Source organism: Paramisgurnus dabryanus, chromosome 17 (assembly GCF_030506205.2).
Source record: "Paramisgurnus dabryanus chromosome 17, PD_genome_1.1, whole genome shotgun sequence".
Classification (NCBI taxonomy): Eukaryota; Metazoa; Chordata; class Actinopteri; order Cypriniformes; family Cobitidae; genus Paramisgurnus; species Paramisgurnus dabryanus.
In genome coordinates, this window is record NC_133353.1 from 27102710 (window position 1) to 27116661 (window position 13952).

Below are 13952 nucleotides of genomic sequence, written 5' to 3' on the forward strand. Positions count from 1 at the left end.
CCATCGCATTTTTTTAGGAAAATGTGCCTGCAAGATAAAGGATTTTTGCCCGCAACAATCACAAAAAACTCTTTTTTTTTTTAAGCACTGGAGCAAAAATAATGTACGGTATGTGGAAGATAATGTTTTTTTTACCTTAAACAATTTTAAAAAATAGAATAACACCAAACACAAAGCAATAATGTTTTTTTTAGCAACGTCAAATGACCCCTTTAAAATAGACCACTTTAGCATTTAGTTAAAAGATTTCATGAGAATTTCAGTAATAGTGTCACTTCCGCAAGACCACAGAGAGCCTACGTATCAATTGACTGGGCCGACCACAACAGGTCTGATGAAATCAGTACACAGGCCAAAAATCGACCGTTATGGCAAACTGGGTCACTTAACCACAAACAAACAGACCAGTTTAAACAACAAAACTAAACCGCTCCCAATGTTCTCAACAAAGCTGTCTACGCTTAGCGTGCTTGTTGCGTCATCAGTTGACAAATGCACTCTTTTTCTGACACGCTGCACACCTACTTCAGCCACTTTGTTTCCTGTTCTGTAAAATAAAGTGTTTTCAAATAATAAATAATTGGTTGCTAATAATTTTTTATATTTTTGTATTTATGAAAAAAGATATAGGTAACATTTATTTGATGGTGTCTTTGTTATATATTACATGCAGTTACTATAGTGTTAACAATAAATTATTCACAGTTATGTCAAAGTCCCTTTAGGTAAGTCGCGCCACTAGGCGGCCATGTTTGCAACGCCTCTGTGCAGTTATTTTTAGTCATGCAAGACTTAAGTCCTATTTGCTTGAATGAGGAAAGACAGATATCTCTTAAATAACATGCTAAAATCACAATAAAACAACACATTTCTGACCAACAATTAAACATGGTCACTCAAAAAAATTATTCAAGCCCTTCTTAAAAATGACACATTAAAATTGGGTTCAATGAATTTAAAATACCTCATTAAGAGCAATAAGTATATATATTTAATTAGTATAACACAAAATAAATATGTACTATAATTTATTGATTTCTTTTTAATTGCGTTAACACAATTAGTTTGAGTTTGGTTTCTGGAAAAATAATTTCCCAGCATGCTTTGCATGCAACTGCTTTTGGAGAGTAATATTTTAAATTAAGTGTTATTTTATGCATTTTTAGGTAAAGAGAAAGACTTAATAGTGTTTAATGTCCGTTTATCTTATTGATTTAGAAGCGTTTGTGTTATATTTTTTCACATTGTTTGGTTACCATCGTGCAGAAGAGTGGCGCTTGTGGTTAGGTTGTGGATGTGACATAGTTCTCTCAATGAGCATTAACTGTGTTAATGCCTGTTTGGAGATCAGTCTCTTCTCACATGCTCATCCAAAGTATTATATGTTATTATTATTAGCATGCTAACATGTGCTTATGCTAATTAGTATGATATAAAAACTTTTTATATAAAATAACAGAATTGAGTTCTTCAGACTACACTAAATTGAGTTATTCAGACTACACTAAATTGAGTTGAGGCAAATTATTGAGTATTGCCATTTACTTCAAATATATTTTTATTGTGTAAAGCAGTTTTTTATGAGTTAGGGGTACACATTCATATTGAGTTGAATTTTATTAAGTTAATCCAATTAATAATTTTTTTGCTTTATTTCTTAAACTCAGATTGCGCGTTCAGCTACTGCATCTGTGCATAGGTTGGCAAGCACCTCAAGAGACTCTGTACAGACCACTCCCCTTGAGAATCATCAGTCTTTATCTATTGATGATTGGTTCTTTTAACAGAATATGAGTTAAACACAGACATAATAACTACTCGCAAGAAGCAAGAACCAATGACATTATCAGCGTGCCATATTGGGGTGGACTATTCCTTTAAAGAGATAATCACACTGAAAAATAAGCATCTATGCATTGAAAATGCACAGCTCTTACAATAATGGGTTAAATCCATGACATCAAAACATGCAACAAATGTACTTTACTTTGACAACGATTGCCTGCTTTGCTTTTGTATGAGGAGCATGCTACACACAAAGCATTATTGCTGTGCCTCTTCACTGCTGCTGCATGGCATCGCTTTGCCTGTCAAAGAATGTATTGTAAATCAATAATGAGTAACTATTTATTATATTTGTGTGTAGGGCTCTAGTTGTGGGGTTTCTGGTGAGCCCCAAGTTCTCCTTAGTTCCTTAAGCATTGACGCGGTGTGCGAGAAGCTTGGGCAGCTCCAGGGCCTGGACTCCTGTATGCTGGAAGAGTACATCAACACAGTCAAAAAGGTATTTCCTAGAAGTGTGCTAAATTGAAAAGCATGCAATCTGTTTGAAAAGCAAAGCGTGCAAGAAATAGCCACTTTTAACAAACAGGGTACACTTTGGACTTCCCATTTACATTGTTTTACTGCATTTCAACCGAACCATACAGCACTGTATCTGTTTGAAAAATAGATCAAATATTTTTAAGTTAGCTGATATAATATTAGTATATCATTTTTTTAACCCATTAGGTCAGCATAATCTAATGGTTAAGCCCCTCCTTTCACTGACCACTTTTCCAGAAGATTCATTTTCAATGTCCTATTTGTAAAACTTGCAAATGCACATTTGTCTAAACAGACAGATGACTGTAGAAGAAATACATGACTGAGAAACAGGGTGTGGTAAATTCATTCATCTCTGTAAATACCCATTCATCTATTGGAAAAGACTAGCTTTATCAGTTCCATGTGGTGCGCACACTGGTTTCACAATAAGGGCTTTCTCTCCATTGGACAACATCTGAAGGATGCAATGACATTCCTGATGTCTCCGTTAGACATCCATTAGTCAACCTGCCAGCTGTGCGGCATCAGCCTGCATACTTAAATATCTCTTTTGTTGTAAAAGTGAGCTTTGTTTCACCCTCCAACGTACCAGCACGCACCAATTTGTTTCACTAAAGTGATGCTGAAATAAATGAACCTAAGTTAAATTCTTTCATCCTAAATTTAGGCCAACGTGAACGGTCGGGTTTTGTCTCAGTGCAACCTTGATGAGCTCAAAAAGGAGATGAACATGAACTTCGGAGACTGGCATCTTTTCAGGACCATGGTAAGATGTTGAATACCTACATAACCTACATACTTGGATGTTTTTGGTCTTTTATTTAACACTCGCAGTTAATCTGTCTATAGTGAAGTAGGTTGGATGAGGCTGAAATAAGGAACACATGTAGTCGTGTTGATCAGATTTCCATTTGCGCTTATACAAACGAATGTTGTGTTGCCAACAAGCATGCAGCCATCTGGTCCAAGATGGCTGCTTTCTGGATGAAGGAGGGTTATTGTCAGTGGGAGCTCGGTGTCCACTTGAAGATCTGAATAGCTTGATGTTCACAAGAAAGTAGCATTCTTTAGACTGGAACCAAGTCCAAATTGAACGACTTGGGGCTAGTTGTAATATTGGCATGCCTCAGACGTTTCACATAGTATTTTGGCTATTTTATGTTTCTCAAAAACGCCTAAGTGAAGCATGCAACTTTTATATTTTTTGGGTTTGTGTCAGTGTTGTTCTGTTAATATGTTTAATATAGTAAAGAAAAAATACAGGTTAAATACAAACAATACAAAAAGCGTGTACATAGATGAACTTGCAATGGAAATCTAAAAAAGTGGCCGTGCTTTCCTTATTGACTTAGAAAGAAATCACATAACATACACGGTACAAATCAAAGCTGCAAATTTATTGTAAACCAAAAATATCTGTATAAGACTCAAATGTGACCCTGTTTATGAAATCCAGACTTGAGTCTCAATCTCATTAACAGTATACCAATCTTTGACATGATCTTACTCATTCAATATTAAAGATATCAATGTTTTATTTTTACAAAATGTTCTTTACATTATGTAGGATGATTTTATGTAGAAAACAGAATATCACAAAAATTATTTTAGCTGGGTTTTCACAGGCAAATTATGTCTATCAACAGTTTGTTTTACATTTATAGAACACAAACATGAAATATCCTTCAAGTTGCTTTTCTTAAATCATTGGCTACCCCTTAAAGGGACACTCCACTTTTTTTTAAAAATATGCTCATTTTCCAGCCCCCCCCCCCAGAGTTAAACTTTTGATTTTTACCGTTTTGAAATCCATTCAGCCGATCTCCGGGTCTGGCGCTACCACTTTTAGCATAGCTTAGCATAATCCATTGAATCTGATTAGACCATTAGCATCGTGCTCAAAAATGACCAAAGATTTTCGATTATTTTCCTTTTTAAAACTTGTCTCTTCTAGTTACATTGTGTGCTAATACCGACGGAAATATTATAAAGTTGCGATTTTTTTATATTACGCAGTCCCGGAAAATAGTCTCCTGCTATTGAAAGTTACCATGGGAACTATTTTCAGGCGCTGTGTAATATCACTACACCTGCTGCAGCCATGTTACGGCAGCAAAGTCCTTGATTATTACGCCAGAATGAGAGTATAGTTCCTAGCCATGTAGGCCAAGAAAATCACAATTTATTATTTTCCGTCGGTCTTAGTACATGATGTAACTACAGAAGAGTCAAGTTTTAAATAAGAAAAATATCAAAACTCTTTTGTTATTTTTGAGCGCGATGCTAATGGTCTAATCAGATTCAATGGATTGTGCTAAGCTATGCTAAAAGTGATACCGCCAGACCCGGAGATCAGCTGAATGGATTCCAAAACAGTAAAAATCAAATGTTTAACTCTAGGGGAGCTAGAAAATGAGCATATTTAAAATAAATTCTCATGTATCTGTCGCCTTATTGTACTGCGCTTATCTGTTGTAGGTTCTAGAGCAACGTCAACTGGAGAGCCAGTTGTTGCATGATGAATCGGGGGCTTGCGGTGACCAGAGCAGCATCGTTTTGACTCAACTCGAACCTCGTGGACCCTCTGAAGCACCACGAGATGTTACGATAAACCCAGACAACTTCTCATACAGCCTCAACCTGAGCTTTGAAGAGCTCAGCAGCATGGGACTCGAGGAGCCTTCCAGGCAACACGGTGCCCACTGGCTGGTGCGTGGTATTGCTGTGCACACAAATACATTCAGCTGGTCAACAGTGAGAAACGGTCTGTAGATAAACACAGGTGCACAGCAGGCAAAGACAGTAATTAAACACAGATGCAAACACAAACATATATGCCTACAGAGAAAATAAACCGGGCCGTTTCTGTCAGAGCATCTTTTTCTTCAGTCGCGTTTTTTTTACACACTGGAACTTAGCTTCTGCTTTTCAGAAGTGTCTCATCAGAATGAAAATAGCATGTGGTTTACTGGGTGAGAAACGGAGCGTTTTCTGACCTGGATGGGCAGAGGAAGTGAAGAGCTGACCACACACACTTGCACACACACACTAGCTCTCTATCACACAGAGATAACTATTTCTGCACTCATCTATTAACACTTGGCAAGGTGTCACTGCACATTGCCACACACAAGCAGGAGCTCATAATGGTTTAGATTAGAATCATAGATGTTGGTGGTAAAGATCACTCTGTGTTGACTTCTCTAAATGACTAAAATACTTTTATCATCTACTCATGCACCTCATGCATAATTTTATATTTTACATTAAAAAACAGTTACTCATTCCAGTGCTTCTTAACTCTGTCCCACAATTCAGATCCACATTTGGATTTCTTCTTTTTTTAACACACTTGAGTCCATTTCTCTGCTTACCGTATATATAAGCAAAGGTTTGTGACCTAATTTGTAGTGTCAGATTTACAAAATGCATACTGTTTGTTTTTTTCAATCGAGAATAACTTCAGGCCTTTTGAGGCCACGTGATAGCCTTGTATGAGAGATTTTGTATTTTATTGTTGAAAATCTTGCCGTCCATCTCCCATTCGCGATGTATGCGAGAAGCAGTAAAGTCTGTGCTTAAGATCTTCAACACTTCTGTCTTTTCCGTGGTGTTGGTTTGATGCGCTTTTGTATGCAAACAGAATCTCCCATGTGTATTACAAACGTGCCAAGTTTTAACATGCAGAAGCATAAATGAGATTTGAGATTGAATATCGACCTACATTTTGGCCTATTCCCCAACTGAGCAATTTTGTTGGCTTTAAGTTATATAGAATATAGTGCACGAGGCATAACATTTATTTTGCATTTGGAGAATAAAAGCCATTGATCTCCATCTACTTGTGCTGTGTGCCAAAGAACAGCTTGAATGTTTGGCTTAATTACTCCTTTTGTTCACCACGGATAAGAAATAATAAGCAATAAATGTTGTGTGGGTAAGGGGAAGATGTTGGTGTACGTTGTAAAATTGGTTCAACTTCAAGTAAGTTACCTGGTCTTAAAATGTTGAGTTAATTCAACGTATTCAACAATATTAGTTGACAACAATTTTTTGAGTTAATTGATATTTTAAGTTGAATTATCTCAAAATTGTAAGGCAACCAGGTAACTTACTTTTTTTAAAGGGACACTCCACTTTTTTTGCAAAATATACTCATTTTCCAGCTCCCCTAGAGTTAAACATTTGATTCTTGCCGTTTTGGAATCCATTCAGCCGATATCCGGGTCTGGCGGGACCACTTTTAGCATAGCTTTGCATATTCCATTGAATCTGATTAGTCCATTAGCATTCTGCCTATAAAAATAAGCAGAGAGTTTCGATATTTTTTCCTATTTAAAACTTGACTCTTTTGTAGTTACATCGTGTACTAAGACCAACAAAAAATTAAAAGTTGCGATTTTCTAGGCAGATATGGCTAGGAACTATACTCTCATTCTGGCGTAATAATCAAGGACTTTGCTGCCCTAACATGGCTGCAGGAGGCGCAATGATATACGCATTCCCCGAAAATAGTCCCCTGCCAATAAGTTACTAAGGGGACTATTTTTGGCTGCTGCGTAATATCATTGCGCCACCTGCAGCCATGTTACAGCAGCAAAGTCTTTGATTATTACGCCAGAATGAGAGTATAGTTCCTAGCCATATCGCCCCCCAAAAATCTCAACTTTTAATTTTCTGTCGGTTTTAGTACATGATGTCACTACAAAGAGAAAAGGAAAAATATGGGAATATATGAAAAATGTCGAAACTCTTTGCTTCTTATTTAGGTGCTATGCTAATGGTCTAATCAGATTTAATGGATTGTGCTAAGCTATGCTAAAAGTGCTAGCGCCAGACCAGGAGATCAGCTGAATGGATTCCAAAACGGTAAGAATCAAATGTTTAACTCTAGGGGAGCTGGAAAATGAGCATACTTTCAAAAAAAGTGGAGTGAATTTTTCCTGTATTTTCTGTTTGTATCTTAATAAAATAGGTTGAAAAATAAATTAAAACTTCTAAAACAACAAGTCTGGTGGTGTTGGCGGCCTAAGACTTTGCACAGTACTGTATATTTATAGAAGAACTTTTGTGAAACTTTTGTGAAAGTCACAAATGCTTGCAGGCAACTTAAAAAAAAAGGCTGGCGGGGAATGAGTTAAATGTGTTAAATTGTGTGTTTTTCTCACATATAATCCTAATTTTCTCTTTTAGGCCAACAGTCACAGGGCACCCAGTATATCTAGTCTGAACTCTCAGGAATCTTCCAATGACATCTGTAGGCTGACTGATAAGCAGCAGGCCGAGTATCGCAATGCCTACCAGGAGTACATCTCCCACATGGCCCATCTGGAAGCCACCGCTGCTGGCCGGAAAAGTCCCGCCCAGGCTCCTGCCAGCCAGTTCCACCCAGCCAGCTCAGAAGATAACACGAAGGAAAGGGAGCAAGAAGGGCGTAGACCCTTTACAAATAAGAGCTCCAAACCTGGAGAAAACATGGCGGACTTCCCTACCGCCCCAGACGGTCTGCTAGATCCCATTACGGAGGAGGATGAGAAGTCAGAGCATGGATCTGCCTCTAAAGTCCCAACCAGACGCAAGAGCAAAGGTCAGGGGCCGTATTACCACAGTGTACCCAATAATGAAGAGGAGTCAGAGGATGAAGAAACAGACGCCACTCCACTTCTAAAGGATGAAGCCTGGGCTGCAAGACAAGATCAAGGGAAAAACTTCATCTCAGAGATGATCATGCAGGACAAGAAATCATCTGACTCTGGAGTGAGGTCCAGCAGGAGCTCATCCGATCGCTCGCTACCGGATGAAGAGAACGAAGCAGCCCAGGAGAATTCAAGTGAGAATAAAGAAGAGACCCACCTGATCGAGCTGACTCTTGAGAGTCCGGTAAAGAAGCGACTCCTTCCTCATAGGCTGAGTAACCTGCAAGATGAAGCCGTGGCCCGGATGTCCATCTGCTCCGATGCTCCATCAGATAGCAGCCTGCAAGCCAGCAGCCCTGAGGAAAGCTGGCCTGCTTCAGCTGTGAACAACCTCAACTGCTCACCAGATAATGCTGCTCACAACAACAACGTCAATAACAGCGCCCAGCGGCCTGTGACGCATCCCATCGATTGCCCTTCGCTCATTATATCTCCAGGCTCCAGCACCGATACCCCCACGCTGACCAACCAGAACCTGCGCAGAGTCCACCGGAAGAGAACCACATCCACTGCCACTGAAGCCGCTGATGAACGAGAAAGTGTCCTTTAAGGACCTACTGGCGTTCCTCCAGTTAATTTATTCGAACTGGTATCTGACCACTATAGAAGCAACAAACGCTACGTGAAACTTTTGTTATTTAGTGGTGTTGAGTATCTTTGGCACTGTTAGTTCTCAAACATAAGGTTTTTTAATGTGTTGTGTGTGTGATTAGATTATTTTATTATTAACACAAATCATCTTAAAATGTTACTGGGTGTTACTGTATTAGGTTAGCTGTTATTGTAGTAAGTATTAAAGTATTAAAAAAAGCAATACACATTGAGGTTGTGATGCGTTTAGTGCAAAAGCTGTTATTTCATGCACCGTTGCTATATTAAAAATTTAGTCTGGATTTGTCCATAACATTAAAATCATCAAGTTAAGTGGGGATTTAACCACACACGGATAATGTTGGTGATTTTGAGATACTGTATTGTAAAAACTGCTATTTATATGTAATTGAATGCCTTGTTCATTCAGGTCATCGATTTAGTTTGCTGGACTTTGTGGTGTTTAATTTAATGGACTCTGTTTGTGAACATCAGTGTTAGATTTTACTAAAATAAATAAAATTTTGTGTGTGTGCGCATATGTTTTTTGTACAATAAACCTTTTTAGCTATTTGAATACATTAGAGTGTGATCATATTGAATTTATTATAATTTTATTTTACAATATAACCAACACGTTTTGTGATTACGTTTATTACTATTGTATTTTACTTTTTACTAGCAGTTTCGTCACAGATATTTCATGATCAATAGTGATACTCGTGCAGGTTGGTTAATTTTATATTTTAAAAGCACTTGGAATAATTGTAAATTGATAGGTTTTGTCATTTTCCCTGTAAATAAATATTAAGTGCTCGTCTTTTCAGTAGTGAGCTTATTGTGGCCAGCAGGTGGCGCACTCTTCATAGCAAGAGCAGCAGTAAAGGGCTTCAGGTCGCATTTACTAAGAAAAGTCACACAATCATTAATAGCTACTTAAAAAACAAGAGCTGATATTAGAGCTGACTGTATTCTTGTTTTTTTTTTTTAAGAAAAAAAGTTACTTTGACACAAAACAATTCAACTTGAATTGAACACCAAATGAATTACAAATGTATAAGTAAAATTCAGACCGTGTCTCTGATTTATTAACTTACATTCTGTGGGCTAAATAATTGAAAGACAATTAGGTTAAAAAGTCTTTCTGTAAGCTACTAATAAAATAATTTACGCACTGTTACATAAGGAGGCAGCGTAAATTGCACTAAATTCTGATCATAATGAAGTCAAACATCCGGGTCTCTGATCTGCCTCGCGCTCGTTAGGTTAATACTATAGGCCTGCAGTCAATTTTACACAGCTGTTGAACAATTCACAAGATTAAGATGATATTTTATAAACTGACATTTAGTTCATACACTGATTAAAACGTATGAGAACCTGTGAAAGGTGTGAATAGTCCAAGACAATTATTCATTTCCTATTCTATGACACATTTAGTAAATTATTTCTGCAACACAGAATGAGAGAGAGAAAAGGTGTTAATCAAAGTTTCTAGACTATATGATCTGTGGACATTATCACAAAAGTGTGTTTGAAATTAATTTTTAAACAGCCATATGGCAATGTTAAAGATTCATTCAGGTTCTTGTCAATAATGGACAAATGTCACACGGGTCAAGAGTGAGTGACACATTAAAAGTCCTGGACATTAAGAGGTACAATACATAAAATAAATACGTATCGCTGGATCAACATTTTGCACATGACTATAACAGACCAGTGTCAAATAAAGCATTTGATTTATTTAGTATTTAAAAAGGAGGTATGATTTACAATATTACTTTTATAAAAAGTCTCAGCATACAGTATAACACTTTGCAGATACTGACAGTCCAATTTCTGCAACTATACACACTCTTCGAGAGAGTTTTCACAAGGTTTCATCATGTCATTTTCAAATGTCCAGTCCTTCATGTGCCAAAAGAATTGACAAAAAAAGACAAGACTTAAACTTTGTACAGTAACTAACCACATTTTCTCCTATTCACACAGTCTTCACGAAAAAGAAAAAAGTAAGACGACTTCTCACTGTAGAGAAAAGGTTCCTTGTGGTCATTTTCATTTGTTTCCCTTATATTTTCAGGGAATATAGTGCTTCTTCCTCTTGAAGAAAGGACCAAATAAGTCTTTTTAGAAGATAAATAATCAACGTCCAAACTTATAACACATCAACTGGATTGTCCTTTTAGAAGCAAAACGTCTCTTGATTCAATTACAGGAAAGAAAAAAGTCCAGACCGAGAACAGAAATTGGAGGAAAAGTCAGTTCCCAGGTCCTGTGTGTTCTTGTGTCTTAACCAAACACCTGCAAAAGATTGAGAAAGAGGCGCATTTAGAGAATGCAAACAGGGCAGAGATCCGGACAGCCTGGCGCCAGAGAGGAAGCCGCAGTTTGAACATTTAACCAAACACTCAGAGACTGAGCAAAACCCTGGACTCCAGATGTACACGAGCACAACTTCTGTCTGCATTCATTTACACAGAGTCTATGCCGTTCAGGCGTATTATATTGTGCCATTTTAAATAGTACTTGACATAATAACCATTTATCGATTTAATTACGTATTTAACACGAGCAACAATTTTAAAGAGAAGGCACGCGCTCTCTGACAAGCATATTTCTCAATAGCCTACGAGAATTGATATGCAATAGTTAGTTAAAAAGATCATTTAAAACAGTGCGTATTTACCTGATTAACGGTAAAGTGTCCTGCTGTCCTCTGTGACCAAGTCTGACTGAAACTCCGGTGTCTAATGGAAAAAAACGCCCAATTATTTATACAGCCAAGCCTGCACATTAAAAAAGCATTTTTGATGTAAAAATGTGAATTTTTAAAAAGCCACAAACATAGACTTAACAAGCAGTGTATTCACTTCTAGTTGTATAATATTGAAAGTTAATGATAATTGATTTACCTGTAATGAGAGGATGCTGATGTCTGTGTTCAGCGTTGTCAGTGGTGTTCTGGACGTCCCCTGCTCCGCTCGCGGGTGATGGAGACTGGTGATCGCCGAATTGGAGTCAAGTGCAATCTGCAGGTCCAGGATATAATCGATGACATGTTGCAGGATTTCCATTTTGCTCACGTTTTTGTTCTGCGGGATACTGGGCACCAGTTCCTTCAGTTTGGAGTAGCAGTCGTTCATGTTGTACAGCAGGCTTAGGGGATCGTCCACGGGGGTCTTGCTCCGTGTGATTCCCAGACTGTGTTCCGTCATAGTCGCGTTATTTTTCCTGAAAGACCTAACGGGACTTATCGCCTTCATGTTAACACTTCTGTGAAAAACGGTTAGTTGTTTCGCTGCGCGAGTTGCTTTTGTATGCGAGATTTCCTCTTTGCGCCGAGCTCTTGAGGCAAACGCAGTGGATTAGCGAGCTGTCATCGCTGCATATATACCCAGCTGGGTGGGTTGTTCACGCGCTGGTTTACATCGCGTTGATTGGTGTGCAGCGCCGTGTCACTCATCGATTTCGCGCAACGGGATTGGTCGCGGGGCTGAGCTATCAAGACCCGCCCATTTCTTCCGCGTTCTTAACCAGTGAAAGCGCGTGTTTAGGGTGGCGCTGACTGCCTTCATAGCCTTCAGCTTCCAAGGATAATTTCTCAAATCAGTGTACCTGTTTCCGATCAACAGAATTAGTGCCTTGCAAGTATGTGGTTGTTTAATCTTTTATTAAATAACGCAACAATCCAAATATATCAAAACAAGCTTAAACTAATTGGTGTTCAGTTATTACATGGAACACATTACGTTATTATGTGAAATGCAGCAAAACTATATCAATAAGCAAATAAATATATGCATTTCTTTATGGTTAAAATTTAATGCATGTAGTTAAACTTACCAGCCCGATATCAGGTAAAAATTAATCTAGTGTATTAACCTTTATCTGTGGTACGTGTTTTCTTTATACCCACATCATATAATTTGTCATACACAAGCAATCATGACAACCACTTGCACAATACCCCTTTAGTCTTAGTATGGTCGCCAGTTGGTGGTGTTGACTTAGTGTTTATGTTTGTTTAAACGCATCATGAATGCAGGAGATTAGGTGTGCAGCTCTAGGCCTATGATGAGGGTCGTTTAAGATGCAATAGTGATGACAGTTGGTCGGACTTAACGAGACAGGAGATCCACTCAGTCAACACCTCGTGCTCTCAAGTGCAGCAGGAATGGAATGTAAGTGGCATTCAGAAATGCTTAAATGAGTGGATAAATATGCAGTAAGTTTTACTTGCGTAATTGCAACAGAAGTGAAAATGCATTCTTCTGGAACTTGGGAATATTTTTTATCCTGACGGAAAGATAGGTTTTGTGGATTACATTTCCATATTTTAGAAACAGTTTGTGGCAGAGTGAAAGTGGTGGCAAGAACAGAAAAAAAATCACTTTGTTTACACATGCTAAGCAACAATAGAGAGACATTTCCTGGTTGCTTGTGCATATCCGACTAAACAGATGTTTGCAGATGCGTCGGAATGCAATCGTGTTGATGTGTCGGAATGCATCTCGTACAATCTCATTATCACTCCTTACAAAATAAAGTGCTTGTAAACTGTCCTCGGGGTCGATTCGCAAACCATGTATTTTATTGCATCATTTGCGTTTGTAAATTTGTAACTTTATGTTAACGTCGTGCACTGGAAAAAAAATCACAGAGAGCAATACTGCATTTAAAAACACAAGACCATTGTGCTCTCGTCCGCATCTGCCGCAACTGGCCCTTTCCATTTTCTCCCTCGTCCTTTTTTGTTCTCACAGCTGTGTACATTTCGCATGACACCCTGACTGATCCCTGACAGGTGATGAATTGGCACCAAGCAAAGCAGTACTACAGAGCAGCGCCGCGAGCTCACGCTCTCGCAGACTCTCTGGCGCCAGCCCCGTGACGTCACCCATTCACAGCGGCCCTGCAGCCAGTCCTCGCGGCGCCGTCCAGGCGGCTGCTATGGAGACGGGGGCAGTTAGTTAGCGCCGCTTCTCAGCTGATCAATGGGGCCCGAGCGCTGAGAGATCGGTAACCTCGGGTCTCCAGCGCTCCGAGGCCCGCACACCTGCATTCATTTGCATTTCTTTGGTTACGTTTAACTTGGAGAACTCCTTTCGCCTTGCAGTTTTGAAACGGTTTACTTTGAAACAAATGAAGGAAGAACAGGCTAACCTACCTTGATTTAAATGCACGCTTCTCTTCAGTTAGCATTATTAAGTGCGCAAAAGCAGTTTAGTTAGGTTGTTTGTTTAACAAAGAATATAAATAACGTACACAAAGCGAATTCTATTTATTTCAGAAGCTTTGAAGTTTGACAAAGGAGTTTAATTACGAAAAACC

The 13952-nt window shown here is 38.5% G+C and overlaps 2 protein-coding genes across 5 annotated transcripts in view; one reads left to right on the forward strand and one right to left on the reverse strand.

Annotated features, from left to right (window-relative positions):
- kidins220a (kinase D-interacting substrate 220a) overlaps window positions 1-9194 on the forward strand; it is an 84958-nt gene extending 75764 nt beyond the window's left edge. For all 4 annotated transcript variants that reach the window (XM_065288464.2, XM_065288463.2, XM_073812299.1 and 1 more), the window contains 4 exons: window positions 2147-2284; window positions 2996-3094; window positions 4807-5037; window positions 7522-9194. In XM_065288464.2, the coding sequence (XP_065144536.2) occupies window positions 2147-2284; window positions 2996-3094; window positions 4807-5037; window positions 7522-8574 (1521 nt within the window). In that variant the 3' untranslated portion in view covers window positions 8575-9194. The remainder of the gene's footprint in view (window positions 1-2146; window positions 2285-2995; window positions 3095-4806; window positions 5038-7521) is intronic.
- Window positions 9195-10340: 1146 nt separating this feature from the next.
- id2a (inhibitor of DNA binding 2a) lies at window positions 10341-13737 on the reverse strand. The gene is made up of 3 exons (XM_065288468.2): window positions 11534-13737; window positions 11308-11368; window positions 10341-10922 (listed from the first exon to the last, which is right to left on the reverse strand). The coding sequence occupies exons 1-2, from the start codon at window positions 11882-11884 to the stop codon at window positions 11312-11314; spliced, it is 408 nt and encodes a 135-aa protein (XP_065144540.1). The 5' UTR covers window positions 11885-13737; the 3' UTR covers window positions 10341-10922; window positions 11308-11311.
- Window positions 13738-13952: the final 215 nt, after the last annotated feature.

Excerpts from the sequence above, each read along its gene's own strand:
- id2a (XM_065288468.2), bottom strand. The coding sequence starts at position 11,884 with ATGAAGGCGATAAGTCCCGTTAGGTCTTTCAGGAAAAATAACGCGACT. Across the intron at positions 11,369-11,533 it reads TCAGCATCCTCTCATTACAG|ACACCGGAGTTTCAGTCAGA; the intron begins GTAAATCAATTA and ends TTTTTCCATTAG.